The sequence below is a fragment of the Eurytemora carolleeae genome, unplaced genomic scaffold (genome assembly GCF_000591075.1).
Source record: "Eurytemora carolleeae unplaced genomic scaffold, Eaff_2.0 scaffold232, whole genome shotgun sequence".
Taxonomy (NCBI): domain Eukaryota; kingdom Metazoa; phylum Arthropoda; class Copepoda; order Calanoida; family Temoridae; genus Eurytemora; species Eurytemora carolleeae.
The window spans coordinates 82,663-107,341 of NW_019397021.1; the positions used below are offsets into that span (position 1 = coordinate 82,663).

At 31.7% G+C, this 24,679-nt stretch overlaps 1 protein-coding gene across 1 annotated transcript; it reads right to left on the reverse strand.

Moving 5' to 3' along the window:
• Positions 1–621: 621 nt before the first annotated feature.
• LOC111711180 (uncharacterized) lies at positions 622–9,941 on the reverse strand. Its single transcript, XM_023485460.1, has 10 exons — positions 9,846–9,941; positions 9,721–9,759; positions 8,994–9,080; positions 8,409–8,480; positions 7,898–7,993; positions 4,597–4,677; positions 2,994–3,075; positions 1,704–1,769; positions 1,355–1,405; positions 622–711 (listed from the first exon to the last, which is right to left on the reverse strand). The coding sequence occupies exons 1-10, from the start codon at positions 9,936–9,938 to the stop codon at positions 701–703; spliced, it is 678 nt and encodes a 225-aa protein (XP_023341228.1). The 5' UTR covers positions 9,939–9,941; the 3' UTR covers positions 622–700.
• Between the last annotated feature and the right edge of the window lie 14,738 nt (positions 9,942–24,679).

Here is a 24,679-nt window from a genome sequence, read left to right on the forward strand (position 1 = left end):
TTTTTTCAAGTTTTTTAAATTTCAACTGTTTATTCTAAACATTTGCAATCAGATGAACCAATTTTTTGTACGTTTTTTTTAAACTTCTAATAAACCATAAGACTCTTTTAACAATTTTTTTTAAACAGATAACTTTAAGAATGAAATTGTAGGTTTAAAAGTAAAAGTCTATAATTTGCTATTTTATTTTAGTTTTTAAATAAAAAATTATGAAATAAGACGGAAATCATTTTCCAATTTGTAAAAGAAAACTAGTTCAAAAGCTACAACTTTTTATTCGCAAGTAGAAATATGTGATTATTTATTTGTTTGATTCATATTAATTATTTTATTATTCTTGATTTATTAAAACTGTATCTTATTATTTTAGTAAAATACATATTTTGAGAAAGAGTAAACATTTTTTTGCAACAGGACGAAGATAAGAATTTTTTTTATAAAGATAATCGTTACTATGAAAGCCTTATCTATCTAAGTACATTTAGTGTTGTCAAGTGTTTTGGTTCGGTTTTAAAGGTTTATGGAATTTTAGACTGGATCCAAAACTTTGTAATGCATCCAAAAATTTTTATAACAAACACATTATTTTATCTTTATAAGAATTGGATATATATAAATACAAAAAATCTAAAATCACTTTATTTCAGAAAATTTACAACTAAAACAAGCTTCGTCCATAACCTATACAGTATACACCTGATTAAGGAACACCTGAAATTATAAATATTATCACATTATGACATTTGCATAGTTTAAAATACAATCATGCCAAGCTACATTTGTTGCATAAATCGTGCCGGGTCGACTCTACTCGGATAGCCTGACTGGACGGTACAACGGACTACATATTCAGTAGTACGTGTTGTGCCGACAGGGATCATGCAATTTTTAGACTGGGTGCCTTTGGAACAGGCAACGATTGAAAATAACTTTTTTTTATTTTTTAATCTTTGAACGCAATAAACGATTAATAATAAACAATTAAACGATTTTTAAGCTTTCATAGAAGCGGTACATGCAGGTACACTCTCAGAAAGGCTTCGATGGTTCAGGCATTTATTTTGATGCATACATATTCATTAGATAGATCTCACACGGATTTAATTGTCCGGTCCAGTCAAGTCCCAGAAAACTGTGATTTTTGATTGAAATTTGACATAAATTTTCTCTTTTAAACTTTTTGTCGACAGGTGTGTTATTAAACGCCCAATCATGCTTTGATTAAAAATGTTGATTTATATAATGTAATTGATATATAATGTAAAAAACCGAATGAATTTATCCCTGTTAAGTCAGGGGTGTTTTATTTACCATCATTGTACTTTTGTATTTTTGTTCCTAGGCTAGAACTTACATGTGATATCTGTATCAAAGGTTAGAATCTGGGTTTTGCAGTTTCTCTCTCCTGAAATAAACAGTTTTAGTCAGGAAACGAAAAGTTTTCATCTGTTTTTTAGAAATCTGAATATTTGTTTAAGGAATTGAGTCTTTGCCACAAACTCTGATTTTCTACCCGTTTATCTTTCCAACCCTCATTGACCTTAGACATTTCAAACTATGAATAATTTTGTTAAATTAAATCATCTACGTTTAAAATATCAATGATTTACACCATCAGGTGTCAAAGATATACGGATTAGAAAATTTGAGTTTGTTGCAGAAACTCAATTCCTTTTTACATGAATATGTTTATGTTTATTCACCTGATTGAAAGCAGTTGCAAACCTCTTCCTCCTTCAAGAAAGTCAAGAAGGTCAGTTTTGAAGAATCTGAAATTTATCATTTTTAAAAATAAATCTAATTTAATAATTTGCCAAGTGTCACCATAATTTAAAGTTGGACATTGTTCTTAGCCTAGTTTTTAATAGTTTAAGGTTTTTTTGAAAAGTTTTACTTAATTTGTAATTGTATGCAAAATTTTCCTTTAAAGAGAAGATATTTAAGTCCATCTCGTTTATTCTCTTTACACATTTGGAGAAACTGAGTGGCATGTCTGATTTACAAAGGTACCCATTAAACCTTTGTCTAAGTAACTAAAAGGAAAATATCGTTTTTTATCTAAAAAATTGTTGAATTCTGTGTATTTCATTTCTAGTTCTGATGGTTTATGCAGAGAAACCCTAAATTTACAAAAAGCTTTTCTTGATAAATAAGGATCCTTCTTCCTTGATCTTTTAAATTTGTCTATGGGGTACCGTTGTGAATCGGACAACTATTTGTTTTTCTATCTTTTTTTCAACAAATTTAAACAGAGCTTATAAGAACTTTTCAAAAAAAGAAATTCGTTACATTAAAAGTTGAATTTTGAATTTTGAATCCAAACTTACTCATCAGATTAATCCAAACTTACTCATCTGATTAATCCAAACTTACTCATCATATTAATCCAAACTTACTCATCAGATTAATCCAAACTTACTCATCAGATTAATTGAAACTTACTCATCATATTAATCCAAACTTACTCATCAGATTAATCCAAACTTACTCATCATATTAATTCCAAACTTACTCATCAGATTAATCCAAACTTACTCATCAGATTAATCCAAACTTACTCATCTGATTAATCCAAACTTACTCATCAGATTAATCCAAACTAACTCATCAGATTAATCCAAACTTACTCATCAGATTAATTGAAACTTACTCATCATATTAATCCAAACTTACTCATCAGATTAATTGAAACTTACTCATCAGATTAATCCAAACTTACTCATCAGATTAATTGAAACTTACTCATCAGATTAATCCAAACTTACTCATCAGATTAATCCAAACTTACTCATCAGATTAATCAAAACTTACTCATCAGATTAATCCAAACTTACTCATCTGATTAATCCAAACTTACTCATCAGATTAATCCAAACTTACTCATCTGATTAATCCAAACATACTCATCAGATTAATTGAAACTTACCCATCAGATTAATTAAACTTACTCATCAGATTAATCCAAACTCACTCATCAGATTAATTAAACTTACTCATCAGATTAAAACAAAATTGTCTGCAGCCCTCTTCAGGTAAGTTATTCTGGGACTCTTCAGGGTTTCCGTTTCCAACATTCTAAATGTTTTTGAAAATAAATTATTTTTTTATCTGAAATTTAAAGAATTTTGTATAAGTAAAACACAGAGTATTTTTCCATTAATATTGCTGTACAATTTTTTTATGTTTTAAACCCTCCTCGGCCGCAGGAATCTTTTAATATGTATGTTATCTTTTTCTAAATTATGGTCTTTTATCTTGAATATGGTCTTTTATCTAGAATATGGTCTTTTTTCTAGATCATGGTCTTTTTTCTAGAATATGGTCTTTTTATGGAATATGGTCTTCTTTCTAGAATATGGTCTTTTTTCTAGGATATGGTCTTTTTTCTAGAATATGGTCTTTTTTCTAGATCATGGTCTTTTTTCTAGATCATGGTCTTTTTTCTAGAATATGGTGTTTTTATGGAATATGGTATTTTTTCTAGGATATGGTCTTTTTTCTAGAATATGGTCTTTTTTCTAGATCATGGTCTTTTTCTAGAATATGGTCTTTTTATGGAATATGGTCTTTTTTTATAATATGGTCTTCTTTCTAGAATATGGTCTTCTTTCTAGAATATGGTCTTTTTTCTAGAATATGGTCTTTTTTCTAGGATTTGGTCTTTTTTCTAGGATATGGTCTTTTTTCTAGAATATGGCCTTTTTTCTAGAATTTGGTCTTTTTTTTCAAAATAAAATGAAAACAACATTGAATGCAAAACTCATCTTTTTGCTAACATCATAAAACTTATTTCACTGATATCGGACTGATTTAGTATTTTTATCCTAGGGCACTGCACTGAAACTTGAATTTTTTTTATGACATTTAAAAAAACATATTTATTTAAAATAGGATAAGTAATATTGACATAAATTATCTGCCTTCATTGTGCTTAATCTCTTTATGAATATGGTTTTGAACTTTTTTTCTTATTATTTTTTAATATTACATTTTTATTATTTAAGACATCTCAAAACTTTGGAAGTTAAATTTTGTAAAATTGCAATATCTCAAAGTATTATTTTCTCCATGGAACCAAGTAATTGTTTACTTAAATTTCGATGTAGTGTAACAAAATATAACTTTTAGAGCATACTTTTGCGAAGACTGAAGTTTTCTATTCCCTATATCTTTGCAGTTGATGGTGTAAACCTTTAACACTTTAATCTTAAATTATTTGATAAATAGAATGCATAGGTTAAAATATCAAGGTCTACGACATTGGGTTGCGTAGAGACTAGAAAAACAGAGTTTGTGAAAAAGACTAAGTTCATTTTTCATATTTTAGCGAAGTCGCTTGAAAAAGAAACTTGAACTAACCCATGAATGCAAACAACGTTTTTTTAAGATAAAATATACGTAAAGGAATTGAATCTCCAATGTCTATAGTTTCTATATATTTGCAATCTGAAGGTGTTAATCTTTTATAATTAAAACTTAGATTATTTGATCTAACATAATTATTAATTTAAAATATCAAAGGTCTACAACATCGGGTTGCAACGATATAGTGATTACAAATCTGAGTTTGTGGCAAAGACTCAATAAATTTAATACCTGGCAATCAATCTCGAGATAACCCTTGCAGGGGTTGTTTGTACAGGGATTACAGTTGACACAAGATCCAGGACAAGTAGCCTAAACAAAATACAGTTAATACAAGTTCCAGGACAAGTTGCCTAAACAAAATACAGTTAACACACGTTCCAGGCAAGTGGCCTAATTAAAATACAAGTTCCAGGACAAGTAGCCTAAACAAAATACAGTTAATACAACTTCCAGGACAAGTGGCCTAAACGAAATACATTTGACACAAGTTCCAGGACAAGTATCCTAAACAAAATACAGTTAATACAAGGTCCAGGACAAGTATCCTAAACAAAATACAGTTAATACAAGTTCCAGGACAAGTGGCCTAAACAAAATACAGTTGACACAAGTTCCAGGACACGTATCCTAAACAAAATACAGTTAATACAAGTTCAAGGACAAGTGGCCTACATAAAATAGAGTTGACACAAGTTCCAGGACAAGTAGCCTAAACAAAATACAGTTAATACAAGTTCCAGGACAAGTGGCCTAAACAAAATACATTTGACACAAGTTCCAGGACAAGTAGCCTAAACAAAATACAGTTAATTGACACAAGTTCCAGGACAAGTAGCCTAAACAAAATACAGTTAATACAAGTTCCAGGACAAGTGGCCTAAACAAAATACAGGTTACACAAGTTCCAGGACAAGTTGCCTAAACAAAATACAGTTAATACAAGTTCCAGGACAAGTGGCCTAAACAAAATACAGTTAACACACGTTCCAGGACAAGTGTCCTAATTAAAATACAAGTTCCAGGACAAGTAGCCTAAACAAAATACAGTTATTACAACTTCCAGGACAAGTGGCCTAAACAAAATACATTTGACAAAAGTTCCAGGACAAGTATCCTAAACAAAATACAGTTAATACAAGTTCCAGGACAAGTGGTCTAAACAAAATACAGTTGACACAAGTTCAAGGACAAGTGGCTTAAACCAAATACAGTTAATACAAGTTCCAGGACAAGTGGCCTAAACAAAATACAGTTAACACACGTTTCAGGACAAGTGGCCTAATTAGAATACAAGTTCCAGGACAAGTGGCCTAATTAATATACAAGTTCCAGGACAAGTTGCCTAAACAATTATTAAGCATTTATGAAACAGACATGAGAATTTTCTGAAAAGTATAGGCTTAATGTGATAAAAAAGCGCTTTTGATCGCTACTAATCTTACTTCTATCTGTTGAGTCTATAAGGAGAAAATTGTTAAAAACGACTAATACCGAAGAACGTAGTGTCCATAAAAATTCAGAAAGATGCAACATACGACTTAGATCGTTAAAAAAATCAATTTAATTTCAAACAAATCATTCAAATATTACAACCTATAGTCATCGATTATCTTTCGCCACATTTGTATATAGTTGATTTTTCATAATATGTTTTGATTTTATTTTTTTTTAAAATATTCAGCTTACAACTTGTTTTCGAACATTCCTGGAAAATATTAAAATGTCGTCTTCATTACCAAAAATCCTCGAAACAGGCATAAATGTGACTCTCAGATCATAAGAATTAAAACATATTATGAAAATAAACTATAAACAAATGTGGCGAAAGATAATCGTTGACTATAGGTTGTAATCTCTGAATGATTTGTTTGAAATTAAATTGATTTTTTACGGTCTAAGTCGTATGTTGCATCTTTCTGAATTTGTATGGACACTACGTTATTCGGTATTAGTCGTTTTTAACAATTTTCTCCTTACAGACGCAACAGATAGAAATAAGATTAGTAGCGATCAAAAGCGCTTTTTTATCGCACCAAGCCTATACCCCCTTTCATTTTTCGCAAACACTCCCTTTCAGAAATTAAACATTCTATATTTCTGTTTGAAAAGGACTCTCTTAGAAAGACTATGTTTTCCCACACAGAACTAGACAGAAGGAGAACTTTATGCGAGTTTACTGGTCCCATCGATCCTTGCTCATCTAGTTTTTAGTTTTACGAACAAGTAGAACAATCTTATCCGGTTGCATATTAAAATTCAAAACAGTTTTTTTTTTCTCAAAAGCTCTACATAGAAGAGTAATGATTGAAAATATCAAGGATTTTAATAGGCTCGCAATTTATGAACCAACCTATTCCGTGTTAGTATAAACCAACTTACCCTGTGTTGGCATGAGCCAACCTACCCTGTGTTTGTGGGAACCAACCTACCCCGTGTTAGTATGAACCAACCTACCCCGTGTTAGTATGAACCAACCTACCCCGTGTTAGTATGAACAAACCTACCCTGTGTTGGTATGAACCAACCTACCCTGTGTTAGTATGAACCAACCTACCCTGTGTTAGTATGAACCAACCTACCCCGTGTTAGTATGAACCAACCTACCCTGTGTTAGTATGAACCAACCTACCCTGTGTTGGTATGAACCAACCTAACCTGTGTTAGTATGAACCAACCTACCCCGTGTTATTATGAACCAACCTACCCTGTGTTAGTATGAATCAACCTACCCTGTGTTAGAATGAACCAACCTACCCTGTGTTGTTATGAACCAACCTACCCTGTGTTAGTATGAACCAACCTACCCTGTGTTAGTATGAACCAACCTACCCTGTGTTAGTATGAACCAACCTACCCTGTGTTAGTATGAACCAACCTACCCTGTGTTAGTATGAACCAACCTACCCTGTGTTAGTATGAACCAACCTACCCTGTGTTAGTATGAACCAACCTACCCTGTGTTAGTATGAACCAACCTACCCTGTGTTAGTATGAACCAACCTACCCTGTGTTAGTATGAACCAACCTACCCTGTGTTAGTATGAACCAACCTACCCTGTGTTAGTATGAACCAACCTACCCTGTGTTAGTATGAACCAACCTACCCTGTGTTAGTATGAACCAACCTACCCTGTGTTAGTATGAACCAACCTACCCTGTGTTAGTATGAACCAACCTACCCTGTGTTAGTATGAACCAACCTACCCTGTGTTAGTATGAACCAACCTACCCCGTGTTAGTATGAACCAACCTACCCCGTGTTAGTATGAACCAACCTACCCTGTGTTAGTATGAACCAACCAACCCTGTGTTAGTATGAACCAACCTACCCTGTGTTAGTATGAACCAACCTACCCCGTGTTAGTATGAACCAACCTACCCTGTGTTAGTATGAACAAACCTACCCTGTGTTAGTATGAACCAACCTACCCTGTGTTAGTATGAACCAACCTACCCTGTGTTAGTATGAATCAACCTATCCTGTGTAAGTATGAATCAACCTATCCTGTGTTAGTATGAACCAACCTACCCCGTTATAGAAACAGTTTCCTAGAGAATCCTTCAAAGGCTGTCCACGAAGGTTGCAACCGGCCAAAAACTCCTCAATTGTCTCATCCGCGAAAATCTAGAAAAATGCATGAAAATTAGCATCCTATAAAAACTATTCTTATTTTTACTATTGTAATCATTATTATAATTTTTATTAACACGAATATTGTCATTATTATTATATTTATTATCATTTTTATCATTATCATTATCAGAACAAGTGTTATAATTATTATTTTTAATATTATTATTAGAATTATTTTGATTATTTTTGTTATGATTTCTTTCATTCTCTCATTTTCACTATCTTTCCTTTGATGATGATAAGTCAGTTCAATGATTTTAATTGTTAGGAATAAATATTATTGTTTTCTGCAAATCTTTTATTTTTTTAAACTTGAGAATCAGAAATTTAGATAATCTTTTATGTTTAGCCAATTAATTTCTTGCTCTTGATATCCTTTTCCTTCCATCTTGAAAACCTTTCCTACCTTGCAATTTTCATCAACTGCAGCCGGATTGTTAAAGGAAAAGAAGGAGCACTGATTAAAGGAAGCAAACACCTGAAATTGAAAATAGTTTTACTTAAATGGACTTTGATCGTAATTCCTCGATGTAAAGATAACACGATGCACTACGGTACCCTTCAAAGTTTAATCTTATCAAGTATGAATTAGATATCAATGTTTAAAAGTTATTTTTTCAATTGTGGTTTGAGCAAAATTTAACTGAAAACTTTTAGAATATCAGAATTAAATCAAGAAAACGAAAATATCTTCCACATTTTTGATAAAATAAAGGTTTCAAAGGTACCGTTGTGAATATGTCATATACAGCTTTGCACGGAGGGTCACTTATTACACTTATAGTCCCTTTCAGAATTAACATTTAGTAAATTTAATTTAATTCAAATATTTTCCGAAGAGGAAAATATTTGGGCAAGATTTAAAAATTTAAAAAATTAATTGGCATAAAAAATGTGAATTAAGCATAAATATGCTTTGCATTTCTATATTCAAAGGCCCCTCTCCCTCTAATCCCTCTCCCTGGAGCAACATTCTTTAGGGTCAACTTACATCACATGTAGCCTTGCACTCTTCAATAGTTAATGCATGAACTTCAGAAACTGGAACAGGCATCTTGCACTCACTGTACAAGTAATCCTAAAACAAAAATATCTAAGTTTATCATCCATAAAACGGGGTCATAAAATACCCAATTTGAATTTGCATTTGACGAATCAAATTTCTTATTTCGAAGATCTAGACGATAGCTATATAGACTTTTTACTCAAATACTCCTTTCTGAAAAATTTGGTCAAAATAGAAATAGAATTTTAATCATAATTTCAATATTGTTCATCCTTATCAGGGGCGTTTACAGCAATTTGTCTTAGAGAGAGGGGGGGGCTAAAAATATTTGTCTTTCCAGGGGCTCAGCAGTCAGCATCCATTGGGATCTGCACAAGGTTGTATAATAAGGTTAGTTACTCTCGATGCACTTCAATGTACGGAAATGTCGTCTCCTAAGATAGATAGAGAAATACTCAATATGACGTCACTCTCGCCTCTATAATCAGTTACGTCATATTGGGTATTTATACATCTTAAGAGACGACATTTTCCGTACATTGAAGTGCATCGAGAGTTTCTAACCTAAGAGTCTGAACCTTCCCCTAGAAATCATAACTAATTCAAGAAGAGGACTAAGCCCCCACAGCCCCCCCCCTGTATACGCCTTTGTTTATGCTTAACCAATTCTCAAATTTTATTTCTATTCTTGATAATTTTTATTAATCCTCACCCTGCAGGAATCGTCTCTTAAGCTGGAACCAAGTCCAACCTGGAAAAATACAGTATTAAATGTCGTCTTCAAAAAAATGAATTTTAAAAACATGATTTCAATTTTTATTTTTTTATTTTACATACCACGGTGAAAAAAGCAAGAAGGCGTAACATTTTCTCTGAAAAGTTAAAAAAAATAAAAATAGTATTGTTTCTTTTTGATTCACTGGCTTTCATTTCTGAGAGTATGAAATCATTTGTAAAGTTTTACTTTTCATTTTCTTTTATTCTTTTATTAATTCTGACCATTAAAACATTTGCACGATAACTTACTTGTATATTACACAGGTTGTATCAATTACGAGATATAAACATGTTCCGAGATTTTTTTAGATTTTCCATGTATAACTTTTGGACTAAAGAAAATTTATGATTTTGCAAAATTTCCAACATGGTGACTTGACAATGTCTTCTAAGGAAATATGGACTCAGGGAGATTAAATTTATGATAAATTCAATGGAACTGTAAACCCAATTTCTAGTGACCTTCTTATTTTTTAGATTGGCATGTACGAAGGATCTAATTATTTCAGAAAAAAGGGGGGAACGTTTTCAGGGTGGTTTCGACTGGAAATTTACAAACATTAACATAGAGAGAGTAAGTGTTAATAAATTTTGTAAATAAACCAATATGTTTGTGGAAAAGTGCCAAATAATATAACTATATATAACTACATATAAGACTTTATGAGACGACTGTCATACTGTCCGCATTTCCTTATGGTTTCCTGCCACTCCTGCTTTATTTTCTAAATCATTAACCCTATTCCCGCTGGGGGGGGGGGTCAAATTGAGCCCCCCCTGTAGTTTTTTTTACATAACTCAAAAAGTATTGGTCTGAGGCTGTTGAAATTTTCTGACTTTTCTTACATACCCAAAGCCCTCCCTTTAGGCCTAAAACCGGGCTTTAATACTAACTGCCTGAGTCCTCAGGCACACTGCCTGAATGACTGCTTTTGCCTGTAGCAAACTAAATCTTTGTTTTGACCCACTTTCACTTGTCAAATTTTGATAAAATTTAGCTTTTTGGAAAGCCTATGACATAAGGAAACGGATTGCACAAGTTTTGCAAAAAAAAAATTGCAAATTTTTTGCAAACAACCTGTCAAAGGAAATTTGCACATTTTTAGTTTTTCTTGATTAAAAATCAGGTTATTTAAAATTTTGCAAAAATTTTTGCATATTTGAAATGGCATGGTCAAGGGCTTTTCAAAAATGTATAATTTGTCATTTTTTGGACAAATTTTTTTTTGCAAACATTTTTACTATAAAACTGGATTTTGCGATAAAAAATTCAATTTTCGCAAATTTGCAAATTTTTTTTGCAGATTCTAAAAGTAGAGCACAAGAGCTTTCTAATGATGTATCATTTGTCATATTTGGACATAAAACATGGGATTTAGAGGGGGGGGTCAAATTGACCCCCCCCCAGCGTATCCTGGTTTTCAAGTACCCCAGCGGGGATAGGGTTAAATAAGCCATTTATAGACCACATTTCAGTCAGACGTCATATTTAAAGAGACTTAAGTCGTCTTTTCTTTAGTTGACCCTGTAATTATAGCTGAAGTTTTAAGAACAGAAACCAAATAGATTAACAAGTACAATAGGTGTCAACAGAGAAATGGATCAACTACACATGACGTCACAAGTGTCAAATATAACAAGAAAAACGAAATTTTCTCACATTAGTTGACATGTTTGCCTAGATTAAATAAAAAAGTGTAAAAACAGAAAATAAAGAACACATAAATTGAGCTTATTTTACTGTAAGATAAGAACTTTATTCTTAAACTACCACAATTATCAATAATTTTGTCGGACACAAAAACTAAGTTGACACTTGTGACGTCAGAATACATCTGTACTGAGAGTGTACAAATTCTACGTTGCCATCTATTGTACTAGAATCCATTTGACAGAAACTAGATTTGCTGAAATAAAAGTTCTCGAAACCTCTCTACTCTACTGGAACCGCCATATTATGATTATTCTGATTCAAATATAAATAAACCAACTAAAATATAATAAACCAACTAAAATATAATAAACCAACTAAAATATAATAAACCAACTAAAATATAATAAACCAACTAAAATATAATAAACCAACTAAACTATAATAAACCAACTAAAATATAATAAATCAGCTAAAATATAGTAAACCAACAAAAATATAATAAACCAACTAAAATATAATAAACCAACTAAAATATAATAAACCAACTAAACTATATTAAACCGACTAAAACATAATAAACCAACTAAACTATAATAAACCAACTAAAATATAATAAACCAACTAAACTATAATAAACCAACTAAAATATAGTAAACCAACTAAACTATAATAAACCAACTAAAATATAGTAAACCAACAAAACTATAAAAAACCAACTAAAATATAATAAACCAACTAAAATATAAATATAAATCATATTAAATTAATAAGTCTAATTAACTCGTTTATGCAAAATATTTGATATTTTAATTAGATACCGTCAAATATCACTTTTATGACTAATTGATCGCTTACACAGGGTTACTCTCCAGGTCTGTACCTGGGTATGTTTGTAAGAGGGGGGGTGCACTGAGTGAAACGAAGTGAACGAGGCGGGGAGTTGTTACAATGATTTTCATTGCTTAATTTCAATCTTTTTCATTGCTTGATTTCAATCTTTTTCATTGCTTGATTTCAATCTTTTTCATTGCTTAATTTCAATCTTTTCATTGCTTAATTTCATATAATTGAACTTTCATCAACACAGCATTTGAAATGACAATAATATCTGGAAACAAATTATTTTTTATCTATAGAATTTAGTACATAAATGTAAAAAACTAAAATAATTAGTTTAAGATTTGCAAAATGAAACAGGGCAGTTATTGTTAAATAATTGAATAAATGAAATACAGTAATAACCAGAAAACTCTGGAAAAGATATTTGACTTTTAGACGTAGACTCAAGTTAATAGTTGACACTACTCTTAAAGCCTGATACTTTATGATGAAACGATAAAATAAACTTATTTAAAGATTCTTAATTTGACTGAATTTGTAAATTTGATCAATGTCCTTGAAATGAAAAGAATGACAGATCCAGTGATCTATTAAAGGGAATTTTGTTCTATAATGTCTAATTAATCACCATAATAAAAAAAAGCGTGACATGTTTGATTCACAACGGTACCCTTTAACTAAGAACTTCGCCTAAGCAGATTCTATGAATATACTCTAGTCTTCCTCTCTCTATGTAATTACTTATTAATACGGATTATTGAATTAGCAACCTATGTGTACAGATCCCTTTATAAATCTAAATAATAAATAAATAAGCCTGTTAAAACCACATAAAGTCGTCTCTAAAATGTGATCCTATGAGTGAGCCTTGCAACCAAAGCTAGGAAAGTAAAAGCGTAGTAAAACCTATAAAAAGTTGGAAAGAAACCAGAAGGTGGATGATAAAATTTTATTTTCAACCAATCATGCTAAATTGATGTTTCCGCCCTTCTTCTTGCAAAAGTAACTTATATTTTGCTTTTCGATCAGCTATTTTAAAATTAACTGTTTCTTCGGTTGTCGCCATCTTAATCATGGCTCTCCAATAAAAAACTTTCCTGGGATCGTTTGAGTTGCCAAATTTTTTTTTGACCCAATCGGTTCAGCCGTTTTGACGTCTATCACCCTTAACAGAGCTTATTGTAAATTTAACCTGTCATTAAAATCTTAAATGTTTTTAATCATAACTCCTGTTACTGAATAAAAAAGTTTTTATTTTTTATTTTTTGTTATTTTTTAATATTTCACCAAATAAATATGATTTTCTCATATATTTGTGTAAACTCAAGATAGAGTATGCTACGAGCTGGTCACAAAGTCATACCATTGTTGTCGCATGATTTTTTCCGTGGACTAATTAGGGTTAAGTGTAATCTAAGCCTATCAAACAAAGTCATAACGTATCAAATGGATTGTCAAGAATATTTGAATCATTGGAAAAGATAAAAAATTTAGAAAAATAAGACAGGAAGCTTCTGCAATGAGTTAGAATAATCAAATTCCATGTTTAAAATACAAACAAATGTTTAATTAAATGAAAAGCTTATATATAGCCACTTATTTTTAGAATTTATCTTCCACATTTATTATAAAGGGCGTTACTTGTTAACCCATCCCTTTTATAAATTAACTGAGCCCGGGATTTAAAAGTTTCGTCTCGGGTCCTAATTCCTTAAACCCAGCTTTGAGACACAATCTTAGACCTAACTCTGACGACAGCTTGTGTCACGTGATTGACAACTGCAAGATCTTATAGGCTTGACTTAGGAGTTAGGCCCAATGAAAATAAAACCGACCTTGATTGGTTTTAGTGGAGAATAAGGCTCAATGTTGAGTCTTATTCTTATAAAAAAAAACCGGAATGCGCTAATTGCTACCATGGAAATCCGTCAAATTGAATTTCAAACCGGTTTTTTAACTGAACTCTGTGGAAAATAAGATGCTGCAGCTTGAATCAGAAAGCTCAACCCGTAAATTATGACTGTTTAGACCTGAGTCGAAATTTCTTGAACTTTTTTAATCGCCGTCTCTGTTTAACGTTCACAAAGCAAGTGATTTAAAATGAAGGGTTTATAATTATTTATATAAATCCTTTTATCTCGTTTACCTCATACTAAACAAACAAGAATCAAGGTTTTTCTTATCAATTCTTAAATGTTTAAAATAAAATTTGGAAAAAAAATTGATATAACTCATTCAGTCCCAAAAGAAGAAAGCGGCTGGTTTTAGAGAATCAGAAAGACACAAAACCCGCTACAACAAACAATCAAAATTTTCGAAAATGTGGCCCGAGAAAAAGTTAATTTCAAATTTCAGATCATTTTTCGGTGCACAGCAAAACTTTTTTTTCCCGCGGGTTGAATGGGTTAAATAATGAACGAACAAAGAAAGCTTCATAATAAAGATAAATCCACAACTTTTTCCATAATTGAATATTTTCCTAAAGTTAAAATAATTGCAAGGTTAATTTGAAATTTTGTAACTGATAATTGGGCTTTTTTTTATTTTTTGTTTGGTTGGTGAGTTAGGGGGTGGGCAGTGATTTTACCATTAACTAAGATACACATAATCAATCAAATTTTGCAAGTCATAATTATTGTAATGTTAATCAAAATATTAATAATAATTAATTATTAATAATTAATTATTAAATATTATTATGAACATAAAATTATGAAAATGGCAACAACCAGGGGGGCTGGATCTTAGCTACCTCTCAGTGTGTATTGGCCTGAGTGTACACTTGGGATAGTTTACTGATAAAGGATGTTAAAAGCTTATGGCCTATTCATACCGTACAAATATCAAATATGCAGTACGCTTTCGGAGTACAAGTGTATGGGGAGGTAATTTATATCTTGAATTTTACTCAGTTTTCTCAGAACAGTTTATTAACGATGAAGTATTGCTCTGTAAAAGACTGCAAATGTACGTCTTCCTGTGAAAACTGGAATCCTGCACACGATAAATGAGTAGTAGATTTTAATAGTTACATGGAAAACAAATTCTCCATTTAATTATTTTCAGAAATTACCCCCGAGTACTGTAACATACAGATAGGGTTGTTAATCGTTTTTGAAAACGATCATTAAACGATCGTTTTTTTGTTTTCCTATCGTTTTTTGTTTCGTTTTCCGATCATCTTAAAAATAATCGTTTTAAAAACTTTTAAAAAAAAGATAGTTTTTAAAATGATTGGAAAAGGAAACAAAAAACAATAGGAAAACGAAAAAAACGATCGTTTTTCAAAAAAAATGAAAACGTTAACATCCATACATACAGATTGACCTTTGGAAGTGAAGTACATGGTCTGAACAATCATTAACTAGGATTAGCGTACATCAAGGTACTAATTAGTACCTTGGCGTACATCATCCGTCTATATACTGTAACCTCGTTGGCAACAACAGACCAATGTTCTGAATAACCTTTCAGAAAGCAAATGATCACATTGACGTACATCATAAAATGAATAACGTAAAGTAAACATCAAAAGTTTAATTTGCAAAAATCAAAGATAATAAAAATTGAGGGAAGCTAAATAATTTGTATGTTATGATAGAAAATCATTTAATTCATAACAATTTTCATTACTGTGGACAAATAACAATATTAGTTTACTGGACATATTTGTAGTCGTCGCGTCGACGTAAAATCAGTTCAATAGTTTTACCCTATTCAGCCTGACGTCGGGTTTCATGATTGGTTTCATGGGGGGGGGGNCTTCCAAATTAAGCTGATCCATATCAAACTTACAGAATATAGGAAGATGACCAGACATATTATCTGGATGAATTATCACACCAGCTTTGGTAACTGAACTATAAAATCTTTCATTACTGAGGAAATGATCAATAGTGGAAGTGGAAGTTATATTGTTCACTGTATTTCTGTATGTGTAACTTACTGCTTCAATTCTATCATTATCTGGCAGATTCCAGAAAATGTTTAAGCCTTTCTCATCTGCAAATGTTCTAATACTTTGCACAAAATGTGTAGGTCTAGAAAAATCACAATTTATGTCCCCGACTAGTAGAACATTTTTACATTCTGTTGTAGACAATATTCTGTCTATTTCACCCAGGAGAGATAGCAATTCCAGATCATTCATGTTATTATTTTGGGAATCCACCATAAAGTATAAATTTAATACCAACAATTCAGCATTGGGAAAGTTAAATTTTGTAGCTTGGATCCTGAAGATATCACACTTAATTTTACTCACATATTTTGTGAGTCCTTTCTTCCACATTGTAGCTAGACCCCCTTTACCCCGTCCAGGCTTGACCACTGTATCCTCTTTGAATGCAGGCACGATGTACATATCATGAGTTTCACCAAAATATTTCTTAAGTTTGTTAGTATTGCTGTGTTTCCGATCCCCAGAATCCAAAAGGAAGTGTTCTTGAATGCAGAAAATGTCTGAGAACAAAGATAGCAAACTTATAAAGTTCTGTTTATCAATTCCCATACCCCCACTATTATAGCTAGTTAAGCACAAAGTACTAGCTGTATCTATCATTGTACTGCTGTTGCACCACCAGTAGCACTATTCTTTTGAGAAATCCAGTTATTAAGCAAAAAATGTGCAAAAAAAATGTGCGCAAAATTGCAACAAATTATACATTTCTGAAAAGCCCTTGACCCAGCGAATTCAAATATGCAAAACCATTTGCGACATTTTTAAACCTAAATGTGTATTCAAGAAAAACTAAAAATGTGCAAATTCCCTTTAAATGCGTCTATGCAAAAATCTATGCAAAATTTCTTCGCAAAAGTTGTGCAATCTGCTTGCTTTTGATATAGGCTTTCCAAAGAACTATAAAATGTTGAAATCCCATGACTAGAAGTAGGTCTAAATATAGATTTAGTCTGGTATAGGTAAAATAAGGCATTTAGGAAGAATGCCTGTGGACTCAGTTGGCATAAAAGCCCATATTTTAACCCTATTCCCACTGGAGGGGGGGTCAATTTGACCCCCCCTGTAGTTTTTTTTACATAACTCAAAAAGTATTGGTCATAGAAGACTAAATGTCACAAATAAATTCAAATACCAAAGACGACTTTCAAGTCGTCTTGCTATTGTCATGTTTCGTGGGACACCCTGTATGTCTAAAGGCTCTGAATGCTCAGGCAGTAAAAGTTAGTTTTTACGCCTACTCATTTAGGGGTATAAGTTTTTATATAAAGTCTAAAAATTTGGGCAGAAAATAGTTCTCTGAAAGCTTATTTCAATGGGGCTTTCTTCCAGACTAGAGTTTAAAAATGGCGTTTCTTCCATACTTGAGCAACTGCAGTTTTATTTGCAGTTAACCGTTAAATGGGTTCTAAACCAGTCGTGAATTGTTGGATAGGGTTGGGAGGGGAAGCAGCTGTGGGGAGGGGTGGGGAGGGGGAGGAGGGATTTGCAATTTATGCGACAATCAAGGTTAAATCAGTTGTAAATGTTAAGTGCACCATTTATTGACACGTTTGGAAACCAAATTCCATATTTCTCATAACTTTAATGGACAGTTGCTTAATTGCATGCCAGACAGTACTTTAAAAACACATTGTCAATCACTTTTCAACACTTAGAATTAAAGTTAAGGAACCAGTTTGTGCAAGCTTCAGGATTAGGAGACTATAATGACCACCATAACGTTCTTAATTTCGCTAATAAATTAATAAATTGCAAGAAGTCGTTGAACTAAGTAGAGACGGTTCAACTGCATATATTCTAATTGACTTTGAACCAGTGATTCAAAAGTTAAGCCAGTAAGCACTTGAGAGATAGTTGAACCGGCGGTATGTGGTTCAGTGACCTCTCTCAATAAATTCAGTCAACAAATGTCAGATAAAGACTGAATAAAGTTAGTTGTCTCTGAAGTCCCATACTTGTTGGATAACCCTGTATTATGGTAACCATGCTTTTCACAATCTATAAACCTGTTATGTGGCGATAAACTTCAAAATTTGTCGCTTCTTTAAACCTCTTCTGGGGGCACTTTATAAATATATATCTATAGTTAAACATTTTCCTAAAAATTAAAACTAAAATATAAAACATGCTTTCTAATTTTCTTTTTTTTACACCTGAGTTTAAAAGATAGATAGATAGATAGATAGATAGATAGATAGATAGATAGATAGATAAATAGATAGATAGATAGATAGATAGATAGATAGATAGATAGATAGATAGATAGATAGATAGATAGATAGATAGATAGATAGATAGATAGATAGAGTTTACACCTAAGATTAAAGTTCTTGTTTGCAGTGCCAAGTATTTATATTTGTGAAGCGGTCATAAACACTATGAACGGAAAGCGTACCAATTTTACGCATTTTTCTAAGCCATGCTTACGCAATCATTTATATATTTTGCTAAGCTATAGACTGCTTGGTTTCTCAGAAGAAATATGAGCATAGAGAATAGAATATATATTAGAGGTGAATTAAAGAATCTCTCGGTATGAATTTTTTCAGTCCCTTTCAGTCTGAAAGGGAGTTCAAAATGTACAAATCATGTAAATGTTCACAAATTATATGCAGTCAATTTCGAATTTTTTAAATCTGTTAAATAAACTTTATATTTAGTTATAACGGAAAATCATCGTTTGTAAAGTGGAAGGCATAGAGTCTATGTGAAATGATCATTGGTCAATTATGAAACCATCCTATTTCATAATTTGGTTTTCTTTTAATATTAATTTTAGATTTTCTATAAAATGATATTCCAGAGACCAAAAGGTTATATAGCATAAATATGTGAAGTACACCTGCAGTATGGAAACAGTACAACAAAATGGCCGTTTTACACTTTTTTCTAGTAAATTCCCCTCTAATATATATTCTATTCTCTATGAATATGAGGTATCTGATTATAAGTTTGCGGACTATCATGAAAATTTGTAAGGCTAAGTGTAAAGCTGATAAAAAGCATGGGATCTGAAATGAAAATTTATGAAAAATTTGGGGTCTTCAATGAAATTTGTTAGTCTAAGATGAAACGTATAAAGTTTTCATTAAAAAGGTTCGAATCTTTGATGAAAGAGCATGGGTCTCCAATAAAAAAAGTGGTGTCTTCATTTAAATGTTTGTTTGTCTTATAAAATATGGGAGGTCTTTGATCAAGTTTATTTTTATTACATTAAAGAAGAATATATTGTGACCTCAAACCAATACAAATTCGTAATATAGCATCATGTTCATTTACTGTGTATAGAGATGAGAAGACATACAGACACCACTTGATACGGACAAACAATAAAACCATTATAAAAATTGTTCTACCAATGGGGAATCTTGATCAAGTCATATATTTTCTTGATCTTATTTTCAAATTAAATATTCATAGATTCCCCTAGTTCCATTTTCTTATCAAATACAGGGGTAGATATGTTCCCCTTTATGTATACCCCCTGGGGTCCTGCCATGGTACTGGCCCCCGCGGTAAATCTATAGATGTACATGGAAACTTCTTGAGGGAGAAGAAGTAAGGCAGAGATATTATATATTCTAAATATAAGAAATTTAAAACATTTTTAGAGATTATAAAATTCGGTGATGATGATGATGAACTAAATTCCTCTACAGAGTAAATAAAGTAAATATAATAATCATCAAAATCGATAGCAAAAAATGTTAAAAAACCACAAGAAAATAAACAAACAAAAAAGACCTTACTTAGCCTTTTTATTTTCCATTTTGAATGTTATTATATCGTTAGAACTGACGAGGGTCAACCCAAACCGAAATATACTTTATTTACTCTAAAGAGGTTTGGTCCGTCTAAGCAGCTTAGAAAGTAAGCTGTCATTCGATGAAAGCTATCACCAGTGTTTGCAATTTATAATATAGAGTTTATAAAGGTTATTGTATACGAATGCACATTGTGGGTTAATTAACAGATTTCTAATCTAATCTGATCTAGTCAAATCATAACTTTTAAGTTTAATTAATTAAACAAAATGCATTGATTGATAGATTTCTGATACTGGGGTTAATTGACAAAAGGACCGTTTCATCGTACACTCTGAACCCGGATTTTTAGATAGATACAAATGCAAGTTGCTTAATTAGTAAATATTTATATCTAATCTAATCTACACGAATCTAATCCTCAGGTTCAAGTTGAATGTACTGAGTTGACTGAAATCTTAAGAATTACTTAATTGGTATATTAGGCAAAATATCAGCAGCCGAAAATTAAAATGAAATATCCATTGTGGGCACTATTATTTTGTGGATCAACGCTAAATCGCTTCATATTAGTTATTCCTTCCGTTTAAGATTACCATGCGGGATATTGAATAAAAATTCAATTAATCTGCAGATTAACAAAAGTTGAAGATCAAGCATTGACCTCGATATCCATAATACAAGAGTTCCCAGTTCTGCTTACATTACAAATATTGCAATTTTCAAATATGCTTTTCACTAAGAATTGCTTGGTGTAATATATAATATTAAATATTACAATTTTCAATATTCTTAGAAAAATCTATAAACGATGTGGCTAACAATATTAATTTTAAAATAATGTTCTCAGATTTAGTTTTGAACAATATCGTAGATTCAGGTTAGAGTTCATTAAAGGTTTTTTCTTATTTTTGTGTGTGTAAAACTTACAAAGATAAAGTTATTTGATACAAATATTTTACTCTATTCTCAAAAGGAAAACTTGAAACTTTTCCTGATTTGTAATTGATATATATTTATAAAAAATATAAACACAGACAAACCAATATCTATTTATTCAACTGTCTTTTGTTATAATACGGCAAAAATATAATTTCCCAAATGATACACAAGGGAGTCTCTTATTTAATTTTATTCATTTTCAAACCGAACAAACGTGAAAAAACTCTAAAATCCGGGTTAAACAAATTGATAAGTGTTTGTGTTTTTATTTTTATATATTTTTCTTCTTCATCTAAAGCACATTGCAGAAGATAATGTGAATATTAAACAAATAAACTTAATTCTTATCTTTCACTGACAACACCTGACATATTATTATTTCCAACTTTTTAGAATCTGAAAAAATGAATTTACAGTCAAGATACTTGAGCTTTGGAAGGCCGCATAGATTCAAACTGCTAAGAAAAGTTGCACCAAGTATCCCTTGTCTGCAGAGTATCAAGACTGTGCTCCCTTGTCTGCAGAGTATCAAGACTGTGCTCCCTTGTCTGCAGACAAGGACCGAACCGTTTAATCAATGTGTTCGGTAAAACTCTTGTTTAAGTCTACAGGTCCTTGTCTGCACCCAACTTTTACTTTCGATCCCAATAGGATCCCAATTGGATCCCAATAGGATCCCAATAGGGAAAAAATAGGAAAAGATAACTTTGAATTGAGTTATATTTATATATATATATTTATAGCACTCAAGGTGGGGTATTTTAGGGGGTCAGGGGAGGAGGGGGTGACTGGTTTTTGTCACAATACTCCTCTTAAAATGCATTTGTCTTTTGTGTCATGGTGAGAATGGACAAAATGAATATATATTCTTATAATCTTTTCATTTACAAACACTGTATCAATTGCAGCTCGCATTGATTAATAATTATTTCAAATTATAATTACTTTTCCCGTAAATGGTTTCTGTAAATCCGCAATATACTTAGATGTCGTCTTTGTCACAGCGAGCAATGACGGAAGAAAACCATATTTTTTAACAATTTATTATTTTTTGAATTTTTAATCTTATAAATTGGATTCAGTTGATACAGACAAATTCTGATTTGATTCTTCTTCTTGTTATCCTTTCTCTTTTTCCTTTTCTTTTCCTGCTGTTGACATGTCCATGATTAAGATAATTTTGAAAGAAAATAAAAATTTGTCAAAACCAGTTTGTATTGGGACACTCTGCTCCATTGTAATTATAGTAATTTTCAGTTTTATTGTCAAACTCAAGAATGCTTCACTTGATAAGCTGATTAAAGTTTAATGCAGTGCTGATTCAGCTTCAACCCATACTTCTAATATATTTTCTGAAATGGAGGAGGTGAAATGGAGGATTGTCACCAATCCCTATCTCAAATGATTTCTCCATTCGCCAATGGAAAAAATTGATGGTGTAGAGCTTATCATTGGAGATTTTTCCAGTTCAATTTTCTTTTTCCTTCTTGTTTCTTGTGTGTAGGTGTCCGCAATTTTACTTTGAGTTCCATGTATAAATGGAAGAAAAACATATATTTATAGGCAAAGTATTTGAAAGCACAGGGGTTTTAGGATAATCAAAATATATAAATAGATTGTAATAGACATGTAGAAAAGATCTAGGGGCGTCGGCAGCACGCCAAAACCTTGATTTAGTCAGAGTAGCGTGTTGAAAAATCCTATTTTAAGAGTTTAAGAGTTTTCAATGAAATAGCAGGTTTTTGGTTGAAATTCTTAACTAAAACATAACACTTAAACAACTTAGAGACTTTTCTAAAAAAAAATCTTAACTGGCCAAGCCTTATTTGACATAAATAAGAGGTTTATGGAATAAATTCGTGTTGGCAGCNCTCCCGTATTCTAGCAGGTCGTTATATTTTTTTGTGAATCACGAATTTTATATTTTCATTTTTTGTTTTGATAAGCGATAAGCCTAAAACAAGAAATTAAAATACATATTTGTGGAAAATTTTACGGTTTTTTAATCTGACTGTTTTCAGTAATTTTATCATGTTTTCAATTAACGTGTTTAAGAGAATATATCATATAATTCTAAATATGCAAAGTAATATGTAAATTGCACGGATTTTGCAATAAAAAAATTATTAACTCTTGAATATTATACATGCTCTTATCATGTACTGATAAGGATGTTTAGACTTTGACGAGTAAAAAATCTATACACTGCAAAACATAAATACACACAAATTTTATCTTTACCCAATCGTATCACTTTTAATTTCAGACAGTTTCAAATACATTTTCATATATTTTTCTTTTACAAAAATTTTCGCCTTTCTAGCGGAGAGATAGCGATTTAATAGCGTATATAGATAGAATTATAAATAGAAGCATATTCAGATAGAAACATGTTGAAGATAATTAGATAGATAGATAGAATTATAAATAGAAGCATATTCAGATAGATACATGTTGAAGATAATTAGAATTCTGTGTATATACTAGTCAAGAGTGTAGAGAAGGATATTTGAATGCATACTGTTCACCAGGTTTCACAATTTATCCCCCCTCCCCCCTCGGATATCCCAAACCAGTATTTTCCCCAGGTTCTCCTAGTTGTAGCAAATTTCCCAACCTTTGGATATTTTAGATTATTCCTAAGAAAAGTGACTGCATTAAAGAATTCCAATTTCCTATATATAATCTCCCCACTCTTTCTCACCCCTGGAAAAATCCCCCCCCCCCCCCTTCAGTCCTCTTCCTTTTTCGTTCAAGATCCCCTGCTCTTCCCTTAGAGATGTCATTAATTTGGCGGATTCCCAGCAGACAGGCGGCACACCCGGCCAATAGGAAGCCAGGATTTCAGGCGCCATCTTGGAAATGGGTTTTCGACCAATCAAAGAACAGGATAGAAGTGTGGATGATCGAAGCATGTGGGTAGTAGACAGGCATGTTATGGTGACCAATCAGAAATCTAAAATAGGTCACGTGAGCAAAATTCTCCAATGAGAATCAGTCCGCATATAACATATGCCCAGTTTTCGTCTCACTTTTCATAACAGCACTAGATGTCTAATAAATGCGCGATGTTTTAGAAAAATATTTATATTGAATTTTGATATTAAAGTTTCCTCGCTAAATATTGAAAAGACTAAACAAACAAATGTTTTTCAACTAAAAGCATTCATAAATCTGATAAAAATATATAAACACAATACTTAATATTCAAATTTATCTCAGTGTTTAATTATAGACAAACGAAACCACTTAGATAACGTTCATTTTAATCTTTTTTAATCTAACATTTATACATTTCATTTTTAAAAGTCTAAAAATCATTACATATAAATTTTCTTAAAAAGATTGGTTGTGTATTTTGTTGATTTTTATATTACAAGAGATAATTATCTTTAAGTGATGCTTAAGGGTGATTATCTGTTAATTTGTAAAGTTTAAAGGCTGTAAAGATTGGAGTTAAGTGTAATCTAGTTTGAGGTTTACGTCTCCTTATACATTTCATTAAACTGAGTGTTATTGCAGAGTTTGGCAAATTTGCAAACTTTTACACCACACTCTACACACTCTATACACACTATCTAAACTCATACTAGAGCTGACAGTTAGTTCTCATAACACAGATATATGCATATATATACAGAGACCTCACACTTTATTCCGAGGGGGGGGGGGGGGGGATATCCCCCTACCCGAAACTGACCTGAAGATTTAGTTGACCCAAAGTGATACTCTT